Genomic DNA, 22,088 nt, shown 5'->3' with positions numbered 1-22,088 from the left:
TGGGCTGAGCCTGAGGGCCAAGGGCTAAGGAAGCCACAGCAAAAAGCGCTGTCTTCTTTCCTTCCCCAAAGACAGTCTCGTTTTAACGAGCATGGCAGATAAGGAGCTCCTAATCCCATAGATCCGGGAAAGAGAGTAAGACCCTCATCCCAAGATCCCCTTTTCATTTTCCCCACTCAGTTCAGCTTCCACTTCCACTTCCACTTCATAACGTCTCCTAAAAAGGCTGCACATCTGAGCTCGCCAGGGTGAGCTGGCATCCAGGCATGCCCACCTGCGCACCCCTGCCCTGGCCCTCTACCTCCTCCTCTCGCCTTCCTCTGCCCATCAAAATGCCACCTCCTCAAAGGACACTTTCCTGATCTCCCCTCAACCACGTGGGATTTCTTATTTCTGAATCTTTGTAACTTTGTGACCATTTTTTTCTTAACATTTAACATGTTCTGCCTCATATCACGGTGATGGGCACATTTTTCTTATACCTCTTTCCGTAGCCTTTTGGATATCTGCTCATCTTTATTCCTCCTGTACTACTCAGCTCCTAAATACTGATGAACTGGAGCCATCCGCAGCTCTAGCTGGGTCCCCCCTGGCTTATCGTTTGTTGGGCATCTCCACTCGGGTGCACCACCATACTCAAACTTCACGAAGCTCAGCACCTTCCCATATCAGTGTTTCTTAAGACTCTTCCCCTTCTGTCAACAGGACCACCATGTATACACTGCCTCAACAAATACTGACCGAGAGTGCAAACTGTGTTTCAGGTGCCACAGATGAGGATCAAACAAGACATAATCCCTGCACGCAGAGCCCCATCTACCACCCGCATCCCAGTCCCCACCGTGCAAAATGCCTTTTAATAGCTGCAAGCTCCGGACATAGCTTCTGGAGGAGTCTCACAACTGGGCCTCCTGTTTATCCCTCATTTCCATTCCTGCTGCATCCAAGCCCCTATCACCTTACAGATGGCATTCCACAACAGCCACCCAGGCCAGTCCACGTACCTCTGGTCTCCCCATCTATTCTGTACCCCATCACCAAATCAACCACCCCCAAACATGAGTTCACTCAACATTCAGTCACAGTTTCAGAAAGGATGTGATGTCCTCCTTAGCCACAACAGAAGGTTCCCCATAACCTGCTTTCATACACTTGCTAACTTCTGAGGACTAAGCTCTGATTTTTTATCTTGCCCAAATTCCTAGGCAGGGGTGTAGGGAGTCATGCCCTACAAACTGTAAATTTTCATTTGACCCTATATATGGTGACTTACTTTTCAGTCTGACTCTGGCATAATATTATGAGACAAGGAAAAAATATTTAACCCCAAAATACATTTCCTTGCCATACCTTGAAATTGCCTGGCAATTTCATGACGTCTCATGCCTCCCTAAAATATACAAAACCAAGCTGTACCCCGACCACCTGGAGCACATATTCTCAGGACCTCCTGAGGGCTGTGTCACAGGCCGTGGTCACTCATATTTGGCTCAGAATAAACCTCTTCAAATATTTTACAGAGTTTGACTCATTTTGTCGACGCTTTCCTCCCCGAACCCTCTTACTTGGTTTGATGTGTACTGAGCTTTCCTCATATGCATGGAGGACCAGCCATTCCAACCCACCAGTCCTTCAATGCTCCCTCGGAACTTCCCTGACCACCCAGCCCAGCCCATAGTTCCCTGGGCTACAGGCCCTCTCTACAAGTGACCTCATCCATTCCCATGGTTTCACCACCCCTTGCATGTTGATGACTCCCTAACCTCCTCTCCAGCTCCAAAACACTCTCCCTCTCTAGATGCAGCTGGACTTTTCCACCCGAATGTCCTGCAGGGTCCTCAAACTCAACATGGCCCCAACTGGACGTTTAGCCTTTTCCCAGGGAACTTATTCTTCCTCCCATGTTCCTCACACTCAATTCTGGCTCTCCCCGCTCCTCCCACCCAGTCAGTCACCAAGTCCTATTGACGGCGACCCCTCCCACTATACAGCCTTAAATACTCATGGTCTTTTGCCTGGAATATTACAATAGCATCCTACTTGGATCCAGCCTTCCCCCTTCCCAATCTCGCCAACAGGGCGATTCCTAAAACAATTCAGACTGTCATTCATACCCCTTCAATGCTTCCTACTGTTATACCTCCCCTAATCACAAAGCTATTTCACGTATCTATGCCTTGCCTCAAGCTGTTCCTCTGCCGACAATGCCTTCCTCTCCCTGTCTACCAGAAAAAGTATCCTGCCACAGGCTGATCCTTCAACACCCTGAACCAGTGGTCTTATCCCCTCCAGGAAGCCCTCTGGACATTCTGCCTCCATCTCAGGCAAAGTTAATACCTTCCTCCTCAGGATTCCTTTTGCAACATGGTATTCCTTTTGTATAGCATCTGAGATACTAGATGAAGTGACTTAAGGTAAGTTATGAGCTCCTAACTATTAGAGACTATTTTATCCATGTTTGTAGCCCCAGCTCCCAACACAGCAGCTTACACATGATGGGTACTCAGTTCATGTGTGTTGAACTGAACTAAACGATCTTGCCTCTCAGCTCCCAAGGCGCTTCTCTGCGCTGCACGTTTGACTCTTGCCAAGGGCTATTGTGTGTGTGTGCATGTGTATGCCTTGTTGTCATGGCTAGGTCCTAAGGTCATAAAAACAAGCAACTGTAGTTTTGGTTCCTTTCTAGGCTCTGTTATTGCTCAGTAATTATCTGTTGATTCTAATGAGATTTTTTTTTCACTTATACCTCTAGCAGCTGGTTATTTACGTATTTTATTTATTTTTGAGACAGAATCTCACTCTGTCGCCCAGGCTGGGGTGCAGTGGCACAATCTTGGCTCACTGTAACCTCTGCCTCCCAGATTCAAGCGATTCTCCTGCCTCAACCTCCTGAGTAGCTGAGATTACAGGCGTGCACCACCATACCCGCTAATTTTCTTATTTTTAATAACGGAGTTTTGCCATGTTGGCCAGGCTGGTCTTGAACTCCTGACCTCAAGCTATCCACCCACCTTGGCCTCCCAAAGTATTGGGATTACAGGTGTGAGCCACTGCACCTAGCCTCTAGCAGTTAGTTTCCAATCCAAACAAGTCGAAATTCCTTGGCCAGTCCTCCATAATTTCACACCACCCTAAATTATAACCCTATGCTATATATTGCCCCATATGCTGGACAGCAACCTGTAAACTCATGAGAACAGGAACGGTGTCTATCCTGCTAACCTCTGTATCTCCAGGTACCTAAGCGAATGCTTAGTTTTCAATGATTATCTCCCAAATGAATACACGATAAACATTTGTTACTGGACTGATTAAAGAAGATGCACAAGTATTTGCTGATAACTTGATGTGGTGATCTGAGATACCGGTAAGTCACTCGGGCTTTAAGAAAGTAAAGGACAGAGAAACAAGATATCTATTTAGCGGGTTGTGCCCATAAATATCTGTAATCCTAAGCTCCCACAGATGCCAACAGAATCCGTGACAATGCCACCTTGAGGTTAAAAAAAAAAAGTCCTCAAATAAAAGGTGATTGAATCTCTGGAAACCCCTAAAGTTGTCTGAATGCAAGTGAAAACATGGTTTTAAGGTCTTTAAAAGGGGCGTTAATCCCACTGACCCTATGGAAAAGCGGACAAAATGGAGACTCCCATGGGGGCCTAGGGTAGCTATAGAAAGGGGCAGGGGAGGAAGCAGGCCAGAACCAGGGACATTAGGAGGCAGAGTCATAAAGACTGGGGTGGCTGTGGCAGTTTCTTAAAATAAGACAATAATGAAGTTTGCCACATTGATTGACTCTTTCATTTTTTTTGTGAGATGAAAGTTTCGCTCTTGTTGCCCAGGCTGGAGTGCAGTGGTGTGATCTCGGCTCACCGCAACCTCCGCCTCCCGGGTTCAAGTGATTCTCCTGCCTCAGGCTCCCAAGTAGCTGGGATTACAGGCATCTGCCACCACACCCGGCTAATTTTTGCACTTTTAGTAGAGACGGGGTTTTGCCACGTTGGCCAGGCTGGTCTCGAACTCCGGAACTCAGGTGATCCACTCGCCTCAGCCTCCCAAAGTGCTGGGATTACAGGCATGAGCCAGCGCACCCGGCCCAATTGATTCTTCCTTTCATGAAAGATTTCTCTATGGCATGTGATGCTGTTTGATAGCATTTTACCCAGAGTAGAACTTCTTTCAAAACTGGAGTCAATCCTCTCAAACCCTGCCACTGCTTTATCAACTAAGTAACGTAATGTAATGTAAAGTTATGTAATATTCTTAGTCCTTTGTTGTCATTTCAACAATATTCACAGCATCTTCACCAGTAGATTCTATTTCAAGAAACCACTTTCTCTGCTCACCTGTAAGAAGCAACTCCTCACCCAATCAAGTTTGATCAACAGATCGCAGCAATTTGGTCACATCTCCAGGCTCTACTTCTAATGCTAGTTCTCTTGCTATTTCTACCACATCTGCAGTTCCCTCTTCCAACTGAAGTCTTGAACCCTTCAAAGTGATCCATGAGGGCTGGAATCAATTTCTTCCAAACTCCTGTTAATTTTGATATTTTGACCTCCTCCCACGAATCATGAGTATTCTTAATAGCATCTAGGGTGGTGACTCCCTTCCAGAAGGTTTTCAACTGACTTTGCCCAGATCCATCAGAGGAATCACCATCTATGGCAGCTGTAGCTTTAAGAAATGTATTTATTAAGTAATAAGACTTGAAAGTCAAAATACTCCTTGACTCCTGGGTTGTAGAACGGATGTTGTATTTGCAGGCATGAAAAACATTAATCTTCTTGTGTATCTCCATGAGAGCTCTTGGGTGACCAGATGCATTGTTAATGAGCAGTAATATTTTGAAAGGAATCTTTTTTCTGAGTAGTAGGTGTCAACAGTGGGTTTAAACTATTCCATAAACTGTGTAAACGGATGTGCTGTCGTCCAGGCTTTGCTGTTCCATTTATAGAGCACAGGCAGAGTGTATTTAGTAGCACTGGCTTCAACTTAAAGTCACAAGCTGTACTAACAAGACTCAGCCTGTCCTTTGAAGCTCTGAAGCCAGGCATGGACTTCTCCAGCTATGAAAGTCCTAGATGGCATCTTCTTCCAATAGAAGGCCGTTTCACCTACAGCGAAGCTGTTTGATGTAGCCACCTTCATCAATGAGTGTAGCTAGATACTCTGGATAGCTTGCTGCAGCTTCTCCATCAGCACTTGCTGCTTCACCTTGCACTTTTATGTTATGGAGATGACTTCTTTCCTTAAACCTCATGAACCAACCTCTGCTAGTTTCACACTTTTCTTCTGCAGCTCCCTCGCCTCTCTCAGCATTCAAAGAATTGAAGAGAGTTAGGGCCTTGCTCTGGGTTAGCCTGAAAGGAATGTTGTGGCTGGTTTGATCTTCTATCCAGACCACTAATATTTTCTCCGTATCAACAATCAGGATGTTCCACTTTCTTATCATTCATGTTTTCACTGACGTAGCAATTTCATTTCCTTCAAGAACTCTTCCTTTACATTTACATATTTAACTGGCATAAGAGCCCTAGCTTTCGGCCTGTCTCAGTTTTGGACATGCCTTCGCCATCATCATTCTAGTTCTGGATTTAAAATGAGAGATGAGCAGCTCTTGCTTTCTCTTAAATACTTTATAGGCCACTATAGGGTTATCAATTGGCCTAATTTCAAAATTGTTGTGTTTCAGGGAATAGGGAGACCCAAGGAGAAGGAGACACAGGAGAGCAGTTGGGAAACGCACAACACTGATCAAGTCTGCTGTCTTACCCGGGTGTGGTTCATGGTGCCCCCAAACAATTACAATAGTAGTATCATAGCTCACTGATCTCAGGGCACTAGAACAGACATAATAGTAAGGAAAAAGTTGGAAAGGTTGTGAGAATTACCAAAATGTGACACTGAAACATGGAGTGAGCATGCGCTGTTGGAAGAATAGCCTGGCGCTGATAAGACTTGCTCGGCGCCGGGTTGCCACAAACCTTCAATTTGTAAAAACCACCAATTATCTGTGAAACGCAATAAAGCAAAGTACAGTAAAATGAGGTATGCCTGTATGAGGTGTAGTAAGGTCCCCGGAGGGAATGGTAACCACGTGACACAGGCCACGCCAAGGCTCCCTTACTTCTCCCTTTCTTCCTGCCATGTTTCTAGCTGGAAATAACCAACCTTGGGAATTGTACTTTCGGGGTATCGAGTTATTACAGCACACACAGCTTTCATCTCTTCCAAAGCCCACCGCTCAGCAAAGCTTACATACAGCCCACAGATTACCAAATGTTTATGTGCACACAGCATCACACTGCACACAGCACACCCCCAACACACACAGAGAGAAAAGGAGAGTTTCTGGGACAGAGTGCTCAGGTAGGAGGAAAACCACTGAAGCCTTGCCACTGCCTGTGGAACACCCTGAACCCCACAGTTGTCCTTCACTCCCGAAGCCGAAAGGAATTCTGCAGAACGCCTGGCTGTTGACAGTCATGCTATTTCTGGCTGTCACTTGGAAGGTGAACTACTGGTCTGGTGCTGGTGGGTAAGTTTCTGGAGCACCCCCTGAAGCAGCTCCCAGGAGAGGGAACCTGAGAATCCAAATCTGATACTGACACATACCCTAAACCTAAACCACCCCCAGCTTCAAGACATCCTATCTGATCTCAGGGAGACCACCTGGGTGAAACCCGCTGCAAGAACTCAGCTCTGAATAAGTACCACACCCCTGACTCCCGCCCAGGCCCCTCTGGTGTCTCCCTCATTGCTCCTTCTCTCCCTCCCTGTTGGCTACCCATGGCCATGCCAGGAGCAGAGCCCACACTCTGGGACCTGAGGGAGGCTCAAGGTGGGGTCTGAGTCCCGAGGCTCTGCCATCTCCCAGTGTAGCTGGTGACCCCCTTAGTTCTGTGCGGTTTAGAGGAATGCCTGGTGCCCCTCCCACTCCTTTGACCTGAAGGTCCTCTCTGAGCCAGGTCCCTTTACTTCTACTCTCCTGCCCTGGGTCCAGACCCTGTCCCTCGCCTCCCTCCCCTTGGGATTATCTCTGGGCTTCCTGGCACTAAACCATCAGGGCCCCACCCTCACAGCTTGGCTGAGGACCAGGCACCCTCACTGCCTCAGGCACAGGTCCTCTCGTAAAGATCCTGGCTTTCCTATGCCTTCCCACCTGGTTTCAGGCCATGCTGGTGACTTCTGGCTCCTGGCCGTGCTCTTTGCATCCATTCATTGGGCATCCACCCTTGATCCTTCTCTCACGCCCTCAGCCCCACCAATGGGAGCCATCCCTCCATCCACATTATCCACAGGGCTGGCTGAGCTGACTTCCTCTGAGACAGTGCTGGCATCTGCCTCACTCTGTTCTGAGAAGGTGATCCAGGCTCCCAGGGAACACAGACACCTAAATCAGAGCTGGCCCTGGCGTGGCTTCAGACCCTTCTCACCCTGACAGTTGTAAACACACAGGAGGCCGGGGGAGGAGATGCTCAGATCGTCGACCCCTGGCCCTGCCTCTCAAGTTACTCCCCTGAGCTACCTCAAGAGCTGCTGTTTCTGAGCCATTGGCTCAGCAGCCCTTGGTCACTCGACAGCCTTGCTTAATTGGAAGATGCCTGATTTAAGAGCACGTTTGCTCACTCTGACCTATTTCCTGATCCGCTGGCCCTCCCCTCTGTGGTGGCACGTGTCACCACCAGCTCACAGCTTGAGCTGTCATGAAATCCCTGGGCAGAATGCAGTCCAGCGAAAGCATGGAGAGGAAAGTGGCCCAGAGCTGCTTTCAGGTGCTCCAGGGACAGCCGTATCACTGCCTTCTCGCAGCGGGAATGCATTTCATTTGAGAGCATGGATTCTGGAGGCAGACACTGGATCCAAAGCCACCTCTACCACCTATGAGCTGTGCGACCCTGGACGAACTAGTTTACCTCTGAGCCTTGTTTACCTCAGCTGGGAAACAGGGTGCTAATAGCAGCACAGGTTGAGCATCCCAAATCCAAAAATCCCCAGATCCCAAATCCTTCAGAATCTGAAACTTTCTGAGTCCTGACATGACACTCCAAGGAAATGCTCATTGCAGCATTTTGGATTTCAGATTTTCAGATGTGGGATACTCAACTGGCAAGTATCATGCAAATATTCCAAATCCGAAAAGATCTGAACTCTGAAACGCTTCTGGTCACAAGCATTTTGGAAACAGGATGCTCAACCTGTATCCACCTGACAGGGCTGCTATTGAAAAACAAGGCAATGCATGTAAAGTGTCTGGAGCAGTGCCTGGCACACGTGGGAAGCCCGTCATATGCTGCCGTGGCTGCTGCTGATGACAACAGGGACAACTATGATGACATGACAGAGGCAAGGGACGGGTACAGCTCCGCGGTTAACAATGCTACCGGGTGTCACCATCTCACAAAGCCTGGCCACGATCCCCTTTTCCACATGTGGAACCTGGCCCAGAGAGCAACCACCCACAGTCCCACTCCTAGGAAGCAGGGTAGCCAGGAACTGAATCCAGGTCTATGAGCCTAAAACAAATACTCTTTTAACCTCTGCCACTAAAATTGCATCCAGTTTTCAAGGGGAAGGAGAAATATGGTTTCCCAGCACCTACTACGCCTTTGCGCTGCAATTGTCAGCTGGACAAGAAAGAGCATCTGAATATTTGATTTAAAGGAAAAGGGGGCTTTCTCCTTGGGACTAATAACAACGAAGGCTTTTTTGGCTCTGCAAGCTTGCTTTCCTCTCCCCAGTGCTGTGGCCCGGGGCTTTCTCATAGTGCTGCTTTCAGCGAAGCAGCTGTTTGGTGCGGCCCTTTGTTTCTTATTACCTATGCTATGACCACAGCTCCACACGGACAGATGCGATGGCGGTATCAGTTGACATCTATTTTCTTGTTAACAGAACACAAGTGGCTCCTTATTAAATGCCCCCAGAGAAGATTCTGCCATAAAAATTTCATAAAGCCCAAGCTCCTCCTGAAACGTAAACTGGCCCGCTCAACTTTCCCTAGGAAATCGCTGGTGAGATCTGCTTTGTCGGCCAGTGTGCGTGTTCCACCTATGGTCACTTTAGGCCCCTAAAAGCAAGAAACCAATCAAGCATCCCACTAGAGTCGACAAACCAAACGCTGTCTTGTGTGCATCCCTTGGTCTGAGGATGGAAAAGCAGGTTCCCTTCATATTTACACAGTGACCTTGGTACAAGTCATAGGATTACGTTTTGAGGGACAGAAGGAAGTCTTTTTAGCTGCTCTTCCTTTTTTGCTAAGCCACTGAGGCTGGCTGTGGCCGGGATGACAGGAATGACTCTTACCTGTGCGGTGAAGAAGGCTGGGGTGAGGGATCCCGAGGGGAGGGCTGGGCTGTTGAGGGCGATGGAGCCAATGTCGGTGCCGGAGAGCACCAGCGGGGGCGCTGAGATTTCCAAGCCTTTGGGTTTTTTGGCCTTTGGGGGAAGAGATGGAGACTTGGTCTTGGAGCCCGATGACAGGTTCAAGGGCTCCAGGGAATCGGAGTCATGGCAGGCGGCCTCCAGGAAGAGGCTTCTGTGTTCAGAAGGGAGGGGTGAGTTGGGGGACAGGGACGGGGACCGAGATGAGAAGGGTGAGGCGGATGAAATACTGGCAGCGTTTGGCAACATTAAAGAGGAGATCTTGGCCGAGACGGATGAGGCCAGGAAGGCGGACGCCGCCGCAGCCTCTGACGTGGAAGGCAGGGACACCACCGGCCTGGTGACGTGTTTGTCGGTTTTATTGGTCACAAACCTGATCACAGTCCTGACTTCTTCCACGGGGGGGCTGTCTTCGGGCGGCTCCTCCAGCTTCTCCGTCTTGATGGCCTTAAAGGCGTCTGGTGGGTTCTGCAGGGAATTAATGGTGAAGGACGAGTACAGGCCTGAGTGGATGTATTCGTTGCGGCTCGTGCTTTTGAGGGCGGCCAGGCCGTGTTTGTGGGGCTCACGGCCCTCGGGAGACGCCTTGCAGTCGCTGTCCTGCAGCAGAAGGCTCTCCCGGCTGATCTCCACCGCGTGAGGATCCATCTTCAGGATCTCCGGGAAAGAGACAAACTTGTACACAAACTTCTGCCCGATCACCTTCTTGATGATGTTCTGCAAATACAAAAGTAGACACTGAAAATCTGAGCGCACCCAAGAAACCATGTAAGAGCTCATGATAATGGTAAATGTCGCTGGCAGAAGCACCAAAATGTTCCTGATTTACATTCTTGGCTAAGGAGAAGTGGAAGGAGGAATGAAGTTGGAAGTAGGAGAATTAGAGGTGCATTCCAGTTCTGCCATTACTAGGGTTGTGATCTTTGGCAAATTAAGTGCCCCTTTGAGTTTCTTTGTCTGCAAAGTAAGGAAGATGATGATGAGGATGATAATTATTATTTCTTAGACAGCATCTCACTCTGTCGCCCAGGCTGGAGTACAGTGGCGCGAACATGGCTCACTGCAGCCTCGACCTCCTGGACTCAAGGGATCCTCCTGTCTCCACCTCCTGAGTGGCTGAGACTACAGCTGCATGCCACCACACCCCGCTAATTTGTATATTTTTATTTTTTGTAGAGACTGCATCTCACTTTGTTGCTCAGGCTGGTCTCAAACTCCTGGACTCAAGCAATCCCCCAACCTTGGCCGAGTGAGGATTATTCTATGTAATAACATAGTAACAGTTGCCATTTATGAAGCCCTTATTATGTGGATGGGATTTTTCATACCTTATCTCATACAATCTGAACAGCAATCCTAAAAGGAAGGTGCTGTGATTCCTATTTTAAAAATTAGGAAAATAAGGTTATAGTGCTTCCGTAACTCACACGGCCACCTGGTAGGAAGTGAAGTGGTAGAGGCAGCATGTCCTTAACCATAACACAGTATTGTCTTACCTACCTCTGGGAGTCAGAAGAATTCAATGAAATAATAATGAGAAAGCATTCTGTAAGCTGGAAAGCATTATAAAATGCAAGTTATCATCATCAAACACTACAAGGTTTTCTTAACTCACTTCGCCATTTTTTTGCTTTTTATTTTTTTGCCAAGAAAGCTACTGGAGGAGGCCGGGTGTGGTGGCTCATGCCTGAAATCCCAGCACTTTGGGAGGCCAAGGCGGGTGGATCACCTGAGGTCGGGAGTTCGAGACCAGCCTGACCAACATGCAGAAACACTGTCTCTACTAAAAATACAAAAATTAGCCAGGCGTAGTGACACATGCCTGTAATCCCAGCTACTTGGGAAGGCCGACGCAGGAGAATCACTTGAACATGGGAGGCGGAGGTTGCAGTGAGCCGAGATTGTGCCATTGTACTCCAACTTGGGCAACAAGAGTGAAATTCTGTCTCAATAAAAAAAAAAAGAAAGAAAGAAAGAAAGAGAGCCACTGGAGGAAAAATGAATTGTCTACTTTGGATATCTGTGACATTCACAGACAATATTTTTAGTTGCTAGCGTCTACTTCTGGCTCTTCAGTTTATGGTTCCAGCCCTCAAACATTAGGATATAAATGAAAAGCAATAATCATTGCAAAAGTTTTTGCAGCCCTTTGGTAGAAGGGACTTTATATTAAAGGCTGTGCTGTTCTTGAGGTTTATTAAATGGATACCTTAATTCCCTGCCGAACCCACTGGGTTCTGTATTTACCTACCAAATGCTTGCTGTGTGCCTTGCCCTATGGATGAATCTTGGGGTCTGAGGAGCTGAGAGAGACAAAGATGGTCTCTCTCAAGCACAAAAACCCAGCACCATCCTATGGGAAAAGGACTCTGTTTCCTTAGAAACTCTTCCACCTAAAACCTGGGTATGAGTAAGGAAAGATCATTTCGAGGAGAAGAGCTTTAGAAGCAGCTCTGATTGAGTGCCTGTCTTCTGTACCAGGGGCTGTATGTAAGCCACCTCATTAGATCCCCACATTAGCCCTGATGGAGGTGGAGGGTGTCATCCTTCTGAAACAAACAACATCCCAGAGATGGGGAGTCATTTGCCCAAGAACCACCAAGATCGACAGATTCTAAAGCCTAAGCTTTTTCACATTCCCACACAAATTTAGGGGGAGAGAATCAACCCCCAACAGACATGAAATTCAATGAATGTTGATGTCCCTTTTGAAATCATAGTGTGATTCTAAATACACGTGTTTGCCTGCCATCCTTTACATCATGACATTCTGATTTGCCTTTTTACCCCTTAAATGATGGAAGCAAAGGGCACATTTAAGGTCCCCATTCAGCACAGGAGATCCCATGCACGGAGTCGTGGAGAGACCTCACTGAGCACCGGCATGCAGGCCGATGCCGTGGGCACCTCAGAGTCAAGACCATACAACAGTTCCAGTGGCTGCGGCCACCCTGGCTGCATCCTGGAGCTCCCACCTGCAACTTAACCCGCAGAGTCCCACTGACGCCAGCGACCTCACACTCACTGCTCCTCGAAGCTGAACAGCCCTTAAAAACCTTCAGAGAAATTTGGGGAACTCAGATGTTTTCCACCTGGGCTTTGTTAGCAGCATCTCTGCCAAGTGCCCTGGGTCAGAACATGCCTGGGAAAATCAGCTCCCAGCAGGAAATAAATTAAATAAGGGTGTCATTGGACCCACCTGACCCAGGGTCAGTTCCCATTGAAAAGAAAGTGTGCTGACCTCTGGTGTGTTAATGCTTCCTTTGCTAAAATTCTAAGGTATTTTTAGTTTTAGCTCATCATATTTTCCTCCCTGGGGAAAAAACTTTCATTTTTTTCCCTCAGCGAGTTTGAACACTCATCTAAACTGAGTGAAGTTTTTAGAGCCTAAATAATTACACAAAAGAAGAGACAAACTTCTATAAATGTTTTATTTAGAGCCAAAATAAAAACACAGAAGAAAAATGATGTGAATCAGTTATTCTAACAAGTCTTAAAAACTAATGCTTTTTTTCCAAAAAAAAAAAAAAAAAAAAAACATTTCTAACTTTCTTGTAGGTTTGAAACACCATGTCTAAGTTGGGATTACATTCATGAGCACCTCAAGAAATAACCAAGAGCTGTGATAAAAATGACAAAAAATGTCAAAATTTTTGACATTTGCTCAAAAAATGGTTGGGAACGGAAAGGCAACCTCAGACAGATCATACAGCCTTGCTGTGTTAAAAAGAACATGAAGAACAACCCTCCTGTCGACCAACCAGCAAAAGGATAAATGAAATGTGGGGTGTCCTTACAATGGAATATTATCGAGCTGTACTGAAGAATGAAGCTCTGCTCCAAGGCCTAGAATTCATTATTTGAGGAATAATGAATACTAGACTATGGAATAGTAAGGAAAAAACATAACATAATGGGCCTCAATTTCATCAAACAGAATCACAGAATTTTTTTTTCCTTCTTCTTGAGACAGAGTCTTGCTCTGTCGCCCAGGCTGGAATGCAGTGGCGCGATCTCGGCTCACTACAACCTCTGCCTCCTGGGTTCAAGCAATTCTTCTACCTCAGCCTCCCAAGTAGCTGGGATTACAGGCACCCACCATCATGCCCAGCAATTTTTTTTTTTGAGACAGAGTCTCACTCTGTCGCTCAGGCTGGAGTGCAGTGGCGCGCTCTCAGCTCACTGCAAGCTCTGCCTCCCTGATTCACGCCATTCTCCTGCCTCAGCCTCCCGAGTAGCTGGGACTACAGGTGTCCGCCACTATGCCTGGCTAATTTTTTTTTTTCTTTTTTGTATTTTTAGCAAAGACGGGGTTTCACTGTGTTAATCAGGATGGTCTCGATCTCCTGACCTCATGATCTGCCTGCCTTGGCCTCCCAAAGTGCTGGGATTACGGGAGTGAGCCACCGCACCCTGCCTAATTTTTGTATTTTTGTAGAGACGGGGTTTCACCATGTTGGCCAGGCTGGTCTTGAACTCCTGACCTCAGGTGATCTGCCTGCCTGAGCCTCCCAAAGTGCTGGGATTACAGGCATGAGCCACAGAATAGAATACTGTATTCTATGATTCACTGCAAAGTGAAAGCAGCCAGATATTACATGATAAAGGTCATATATGATTCTATTTATATGAAATGTCCAGAATCATGAAATCTCTACAAAAAAACAGAAAGTAGAGTATGGTTACCTAGGGCTGAGAGGGATGGAAGGAAGGAGGTAATGGAAATGTTCTAAGTGGGTCATGGTGATGGGTGCAGAAGTCGCTACTCAGAGCCACTGAACTCTACACGGTAAATGGGTGAACTGTGTGGTATGTGAATTATAGCTGGTTGTTAAAGAAAAGAACATATAGAATCTTAAGTATTTTACGTGTTTAAGTGGAAGACAGTGGGAACTTTCTATAGCTAGAAGTGACTGTCATAATATGCTAACCCCTACTCGAAATATAAAAAGGGAGATGCTGGGACGGGCCCTTCGGTAGCTGCTGCCTCTGCGGGGGAAGCAGAGAGGACACCACGAGTTTTCTGGGGAAAGGTTACGCAGTGATGGGGATGGAGACAATTTACTAGCTGGCCAAAAGGAGGAAGTGACAGCCATTGGAAAGAACCGAGGCAGGTCATGCTTCTCTAGAGACCAATGGGAAAGACGGATTCGATCTGGCTACCTGGAAACCTACCAGGTTGAAGGCTGAGTGTGGAACTGGGAGGGAAGAGGGCAGGGTCGGGTACAGTAAGTGGGTCAGAGCAGTGCAGCCCAGTGACTCAGCACCACGGACATCTGCTAGACGAGGGGAGCTGGTAAGGAAAGCCCCCTACAGCGGTGCCCGCAACTGGAGGATTAGAAAGAACCTGGCCTCAGAGGACTTGTGTCCCTGCAGCTGCACTGACGGCCCCTTCTTCCTTATCTTCCAGGGCTGCCCCCAGGAGCAGCGCCATGTATGTTTGAAGATCTCTCTATGGCTTCCAGAGGGAAACTTCCTTCCAAGACAGTTTGCTGAGAAGACTCAGTGTCAGGAATAATACAAGCTAGTATTTCCTGAGCACATATTATTTGTCAGGCTATCGTCTGAGAACCTGACAACCATCAACTCACTCAATCCTCTCAGAGACCGGAATGATTATTATCCCCATTTTGGAGATGAGCAAGCTGAGGCTTGGGAAGTACAAATTATACACTGTTGGAAGCTTGTACCTGGAAAGAACAGATGGCACCCAGGCAATCTGACTCCTGAGCTCTTGGCTACTATGAAGGATGACACAAGATTCAGGCCAATTTAGGCAGCCCGGGACACCAGCACACTTGGGGAAGGGCTCTTATTATGGTAAATGATGAGGATATTTAGAAAAAGTCTGGTTTCCACCCTCTTCAATCCCAGACTCACAAGTATTTGTTGCTCACAGTTGCCTGGTAACCTGAGTGATGCCGGTCTGTGTCGGGTGGAGCTGAGTGCGTCTCCGGGGTGGTTATAGAGTGTTACACACATCTGCTTCCCTCTTACACGGGTGGGACCAGCCTCTTTGTACTTTCCCTTTAAATACGTATTTGCAAAAGGGCTGCCTCTTCGCCCAGCAGGCATTCCATGTGAGGTTACGGGCAGCAAGGATGGGACCAATTTTAGTGAGAGGAAAAAGCAACATCCCCTTAAAACAGACCCCAGTGGCAGTTCCAGGCAAAAGAGGAGGACCGGACACCAAAATTAATCCCACTGTCACCCCGTCCAAGTTGCCATATTGAGAATGCAGTAGCCGAAAGGGCAAGTCATCCATTTGGGACAGGATTCTGGGCAGACCTGGGCAAAAGAACCCTTCCCACCTTACCAGCCACCTCTGCGGACCAAGGCATCCCATGAGAGGGGCCCATGACAAGATACCTCAATTATGTCACTTTAACTGCATAGAAAATGCCAAGAGAGCAGGTCATATTTCCATTTCCATTTCAGTGCTGTTACCCTGACAGGTTACAGGCATACCTATAAGAACAGGTATGGCTGTCCACAGTGTGTTTAAATATGTACACACACACACACACACTCCACTCTGCCCTTTGAATAGGAAGGAGTCTGTGTAAATAATCCCAAATAGTAGATAGATGAGAAATATTTTGATAAGTTTTGTAATTTACAAAAAGCATATGCAGTGCTAGGTAATGAAAAGATGCATATGGGATTAGACTTACCTTCTTAATGACGATGTGATTAGGATTATGTTTAAATAAGTTAACTAAATGTTTGCTGAATGAACTACCAACTATAAGGAGAACTGACCCAGGCATAAAGCCGCAGGCATGAAAGACACAATTTTCCACGGCTAATTCCCAGGCTGGTTAAAGCTCCCTGTGGGTGTATCCCTTACATATACCTGCCCGTGCTTCTTTGCTGGCATTCTTAAACCGAACACTCCCAGGCAGATACTAGAAGTCACGTACAGATTCCACACACCACATACAACCTCACACCTCCCATGAGAGCTTAATGAGCCGTAATTTCACCCATCCATTTACGTGGCAAATATTTGCTGCATGTGTCTGTCCACCCACCCTGGTCCGGCACCCCAATTTTGATCTAAGGTTATGCATCTGGAGTTCACGTGCTTAGTCTTGTTATCTGATCTTCCATTTTCCTCCCCGCGAGGAGCCAGGCCTGTGGCGAGTTCCTCATTGCTGTGGTCTGGCCCCTGGATCCTCTGCCATTCCAGGGCACCCTGGAAACACAGGGCTCCTGCCCTCTGATTCTGCAACTCTCCTACCTCGCTCTCAAAACTGAGAACCATCAGCAGCTCACTAAGCCAGCAGGATTGCTTGTGCTGAAGACTTTTTCTAACAAACAGGCCTTTCTTAACCCCTGCACTGGGTAAGGGAGACAGAGCAGGGGACATTTCCAGTAAACACCCACTTGACCCTATCGCAAGGGCTGCTGAAGGGATTAGAAGGAGGGGCTCCAGAGTCACTGCCTGAGTTCAATGACTCAGTTCTCATCTACAAAATGGGGACTGATCCATCTGCCTCATGGGACTGAATGAGCCATCCACATATAGCTTCTATCAGAACGCCCGATGCATCCACGCATGAGAAGCCCTATAACATATACTAGCTCTCAGTATTAGCATTTTTATACTTCCATTTAAGCAAAAACAGAACAAAACATAAATATCACCCTGTGTCAGCCCTAATGACAATTTAATAGATAAAATTTACCCTCATAGAAGGCTGTGCATATTCTGCTAGCTTTGTCCAAAGTTCTGGGTAACTTGATCAGTCGCACAGCAGGCAGAATTACATCTGGTTTACATATCTCAACTGAGCAGGGAAACATGATGTTTTTATTTAGTTGGGTTCAGACAAGAAATAGATACAAGGCTTATATTATATTGTGCCTAGCACAGCCAGCACTTGACATCCACTGTGACGAAAACCTTACACAATCCAATTAATTTGGGGGTTGGGGGGAGGTTATAGGAGGGGGACGCTGGGAGCCACAGATGTGAATAACTGCTGGATCCAAGTGCTCTGCTTAGATGCGGGCCGCAGCCTACAGGCAAGACACCACACGTCAGGCCCTGAAAGGTGGTGCAGACACTAACCAGGCACCCAGCTCATCTCAATTGCTCCCCGTGGCTTTTCAGAGCAGAAATCATGCTGCCCAGACTGGGAGGGAGAAGTGCAGCCTTGCAGCGTCTGCTTGGGCTCAGGCCTCTGCTCAGGGTTCCTGGGAGAGGCCAACGGGAAGCTGCTGGCCCTGAGCACCTGTCAGCAAGACCCGAGGAAGGAACCAGTTCAGGTGCTGAGCAGACACACGAGACAATGCATTTATTTGGGGCACACTCATCTTATTGTGGTAGATACCCTATGTGAAAGGAACCAGTGCAGACAAAGGACAAGGAAAGAAGCCAGCACTTATGAGGGCCAGCCGCATGCTGAGCACACACAGCTGCCTTGCAGGATGGGCCCTGTTACCCCATTGCAGAGATGGTGAAGCCAAGGTCCCCCTGGACAGCGAGGTTAGATCCAACTGTCCACCACCTGGGGGTAGGTTAAATATTGGGAGAGCCATACAATGGAATACCAGGTAGCTATTTCAGGGACACGACATTGCTAACACTTCCCCATACCTTTAAATATACATTAGGTTAAAAAAAAAAAAAACCCAGTGTGAATAATTCCATTATTTTAATAATTTTCTATTGCACATATATTTATGTTTTCTACTGTAAATATGCGTATATGTGTAAATAAAAGGAGGCAGAAAAATTAATCTTGAAAGATGTATACTAAAATTTCACAGTGATTTTTCATGTTTCTTTTTGCTTATGTGTATTTTCACATTAAAAAATGTATACTTGATATGTATTACTTGTTAAATTAAGACTTTTTAAGAGAAAGAAATAGGAACTAAAAAGCTGACTAGCCCAAGGTCACACAGCTTGTAACTGGTGGAGCCTAAGTTTGAACCCAATTGTATCTAGTGCCAAGGCCTCAGCCGCTTCTGTTCCACCACCACACCCTCTTCCAGAGCTGCTGCATGCGGAAGCAGAGGCTGCTGCTACAGTAAATCCGTCAGGGCCTAGGGGTCTCTGCATTCCAGAGTAATAGTGGGGTTAACTGCAGAGTGCCTGGGAAAACCAGCTCTGTGCTGAGAAAGCATGGGCCTTGCTTAAGAACAGTTATTTCTAGCTCTTCGGGCGGAAGAGACCGATCTTCCGTAAGGTCTGTTCATTACCTAGAAATAGAACTGCCTCTGCCAATCCACAGGGTAGAGAAGGTGCCTGCTTTGAAGGGCCACCCCAACATGTGGCACGAGGGCCCCGGCAGTCCCAGTGCAGCAGACTGGACATGAGCAGCCACCCTCTAAGTGGCATGCCATCCAAGGGATGAGGGTGACAGGAAAACAACAGGAAACTCACGTCCACCATATACAGCCCGGTGATGGCACCCACTGCCAAGCTCCCCCGGCTGTCCCCAGGCCTGTGCCCAGCAGTAGCTCACACGAGGGCACCGTCCAGGAGCCTTAACACGTCAGATGTTATATGGAACCAATGCTGGGGTGAACAGATCTGGGTTTGAATTCCAGCCTCTCTGTTTACTATGACCTTGGGAAAGTTACTGAACATCTACACAGGGCTCAGTTTGCTCACCCCTAAAATGGGAATAAAAATACCCCATAGGCTAATGTAGTCAGTGCCTCACTCATACAAATCCTTAAAACATGACCCCTCACCCAGTGAATCTTGCTTAGCATGCAATAATCTAATTGTACATACTGCTCATTATATCACACTTTTCATTTTATTCTGCCTTCTAGAAAATTGCTTGGGTGGGCACCTCACTTTACAGTTTACAGAAGGCTCACACACAATCTCATGTTAGCCTCACAACGCTTTGATATCCACTTCAGAGACTGAGACCCGAGGCTCCCAGCTGAGCTGACACCACCCACAAGTAGCAGAGGAGTGTCTCCAGGCCGCGGCTTCCTGGCCAACACATATTCTTCAACTCCTGTTTTTGGGTTCCCATCCAGACCACAGTCTGACTCACTCTTTCCTGAAATGAAACCCGAAGTGTCCTTTCTCCAAAGTTAGAACAAGTAGTCACTGTCTCTCTCCGACAAGCAGACATTCTTTCAGCAAACATCGTTTTTGTTTTTGAGAGATGGGGTCTTGCTGGCACTGCCCAGGCTGGAGTGCAGTGGCTATTCACAGGCACGACGGCTACACACTGCAGCCGGGAGCTCCTGAGCTCCAGCGGTCCTCCAGCCTCAGCCTCCCAAGTAGCTGGGACTACAGGTTCAAGCCACCACACCCGGCTTTCAATGAACACTGAATACATACTCTCCTACAGGTGGCCCCGTGCCAGGCTCTGAGGAAGGAGAAGGAGGGAAGCTGGCTTCTGTCCTTGAAGTGCCCCACAGTGGCCTGGATGGGGTGTGACATCCCCTGCCTCTGCTCTGTCTCTGCCTCTGACAGAGGGGACAGTGAGCAGTCAGCTGACCACAAGAGACTCTGCTACAAATGTCTGGGGGAGCGGGCTCACCTCACCGCCACCCCCACCAAAGAGCATCTTATGATCTTGAACTCACGGGTTCAAGTGATCCTCTCAACTCAGCCTCCCAAAGTACAGGGATGACAAGCGTTGAGCCGCCACACCCAGCTATTAAAGACTATCTTACGAAAGGGCTCCTCTGATCCATCTACCTGAGCTGCCTCTCACTAGGGCACTCTTCCCCCACCACTCACCGCTGCAGTGAGTTTAATGGCCCTGCCACGTTCATGTCCACCCAGGACCTTAGAATGTGATCTTGTTTGGAAACAGGGTCCTTACAGATACAATTGGTTAAAAATGTTGACATGAAATCATCCTGGATAGAGTAGGCACTGAAGTCAATGGCTTGTGTCCTCATGAAGACACAGAAAGACACACACAGGGAAGAAGGCCATGGGACGCGAAGGCAGAGACTGGAGTGAGGCAGCTCCAAGCCAAGGAACAACGAGGGTGGCTGGAGCCCACGAGAAACCGGAAGAGGAAGCGGGGATTCTTCCCTAGAGGAGCGGGGCCCTGCAGACACCTGGATTTCACACTCCTGGCTTCCAAAACCTTCGGAGAATACATTTCTATTGTTTTGAGCCACCAAGTTTGGGGTCATTTGTTACGGCAGCCCTGGGAAACTAATACACCCCTTTCTTAAAATCGTCTCTGTTCGGCGAGGCAGGGGAGGCACATGCTGGGGCCGCCCGCCCCTAGGGTACAAGCGGCGCTTCCCGCTGTGATGGTACAGGCACCAGGTTAGGTGGAGCCTGGGCTGTCCCTTGTGCAAGGCTGAACTTTGGAGCGTGTGCACACACACACACGTACACACCCACTCACACCCATTCCAAACTTCCAAGAACGACGTGCTGCCAACAAAGGCTGGAACTCTGTCTCTGAACAGGCCGACTCTGCCGGCTCCCGGGGAGGTTTTCTTGTGGTTTGGGTTGAGGTGTCTTTGCCTTCTGGCACTGAGAAGCTGCAGCGTGAACTGTCTCACCAAATTCTGCCAGCCTGAAGTGGAGGCGCTCCCCATCCCCGCTGCCTGAGTACCCGTGGCAGCCTGAGGGTGCTAGTGAGAAATGTCGGCTTGCCGGCCTGGCAGGACACCCCAGCTCGGGAGGCTTCGACTGGACGTTCACAGCATTTTTCTCCCTGCCTTCTTGGCTGGGTGCTGCTGCTGGCCGGATCTGGAGTCCTGTCTCCCTCCTGGCTCTCCTTAAACACTCAAGGGTACTTTTATTTGAAGGCCTTTGAAGTGTTAATAACATAGAACATAAAACTGCTCAGGCCGGGTGGTGGCTCATGCCTGTAATCCCAGCACTTTGGGAGGCCAAGGCAGGTGGATCAACTGAGGTCAGGAGTTTGAGCCTGGAGAACATGGTGAAACCCTGCCTCTACTAAAAATACAAACATTAGCTGGGCATGGTGACGCACCTATAGTCTCAGCTACTCAGGAGGCTGAGGCAGGAGAATCGCTTGAACCCAGGAGGTGGAGGTTGCCGTGAACCAAGATCTCACCACTGCACTCCAGCCTGGGTGACAGAGCGAGACTCCATCTAAAAATAATAATAAAAAATAAATAAAAATAAATAAAACTGCTCCCCAGTGCAAGTCTTTCCCTTTCCCCAGCTGGGTCGGGGAGCTGCTAACACTGCCTTTGACTTCTGTGTTGAGCAGCCACCTCCAGCGCTGGCAGATGGCATGGCGGGGCAGTGTGTGTCATGAGCCACAGGTGGTCTGGGAGTGTCTTCTCATCCTGGCTTTGTCACCAACTGACTTGGAAACTCCCCTCCCCTCGAGGGTCCTCACTTGCTAAAGGAGGGGTAGGTAGGGCAAGATGCTTTCTTGGATCCTCTCTTGGGTGACTTTCCAAGGTGACAGACTCCCTTCTGTGGCACGGAGAAGGATGCTTGTTTCTTACTCACTCCTACTACACTTGATTGGCGCTGCCATGCCCTCAGCACTGCAGGATGCAGGAAATGGTAAGAAAACCCAGCATGCGGCCCCGTAAGGGAGATGCAATGACAGCAGGAGAAACCAGGTCCCTCTGGGAGGGGCTGTGGAACAGACACGGCCATCATCAAGTGAGGCACCAGCTGGAGGAGGCACAGAGAGGAGTCTGAAGGGTGGCCAGGAGTGAGCCAGGCAGGAAGGGCAAGGGGAAGGAGGGGGCCTAAGAAGATGCTG

General features: G+C 48.2%; 1 protein-coding gene across 3 annotated transcripts in view; it reads right to left on the bottom strand.

Annotated features, from left to right (window-relative positions):
• The window catches only part of ELK3 (ETS transcription factor ELK3), a 79,533-nt gene that overhangs the window by 12,480 nt on the left and 44,965 nt on the right, over positions 1-22,088 (bottom strand). For all 3 annotated transcript variants that reach the window (XM_015152478.3, NM_001194388.2, XM_028828962.2), the window contains 1 exon segment: positions 9,307-10,101. In XM_015152478.3, coding sequence (XP_015007964.1) covers positions 9,307-10,101 — 795 coding nt within the window.

This window comes from Macaca mulatta, chromosome 11 (genome assembly GCF_049350105.2).
Source record: "Macaca mulatta isolate MMU2019108-1 chromosome 11, T2T-MMU8v2.0, whole genome shotgun sequence".
In the NCBI taxonomy this organism is placed as follows: domain Eukaryota; kingdom Metazoa; phylum Chordata; class Mammalia; order Primates; family Cercopithecidae; genus Macaca; species Macaca mulatta.
The sequence above is the reverse complement of the archived record's forward strand: the minus strand, read 5'-3'. Positions and strand labels throughout refer to the sequence as shown.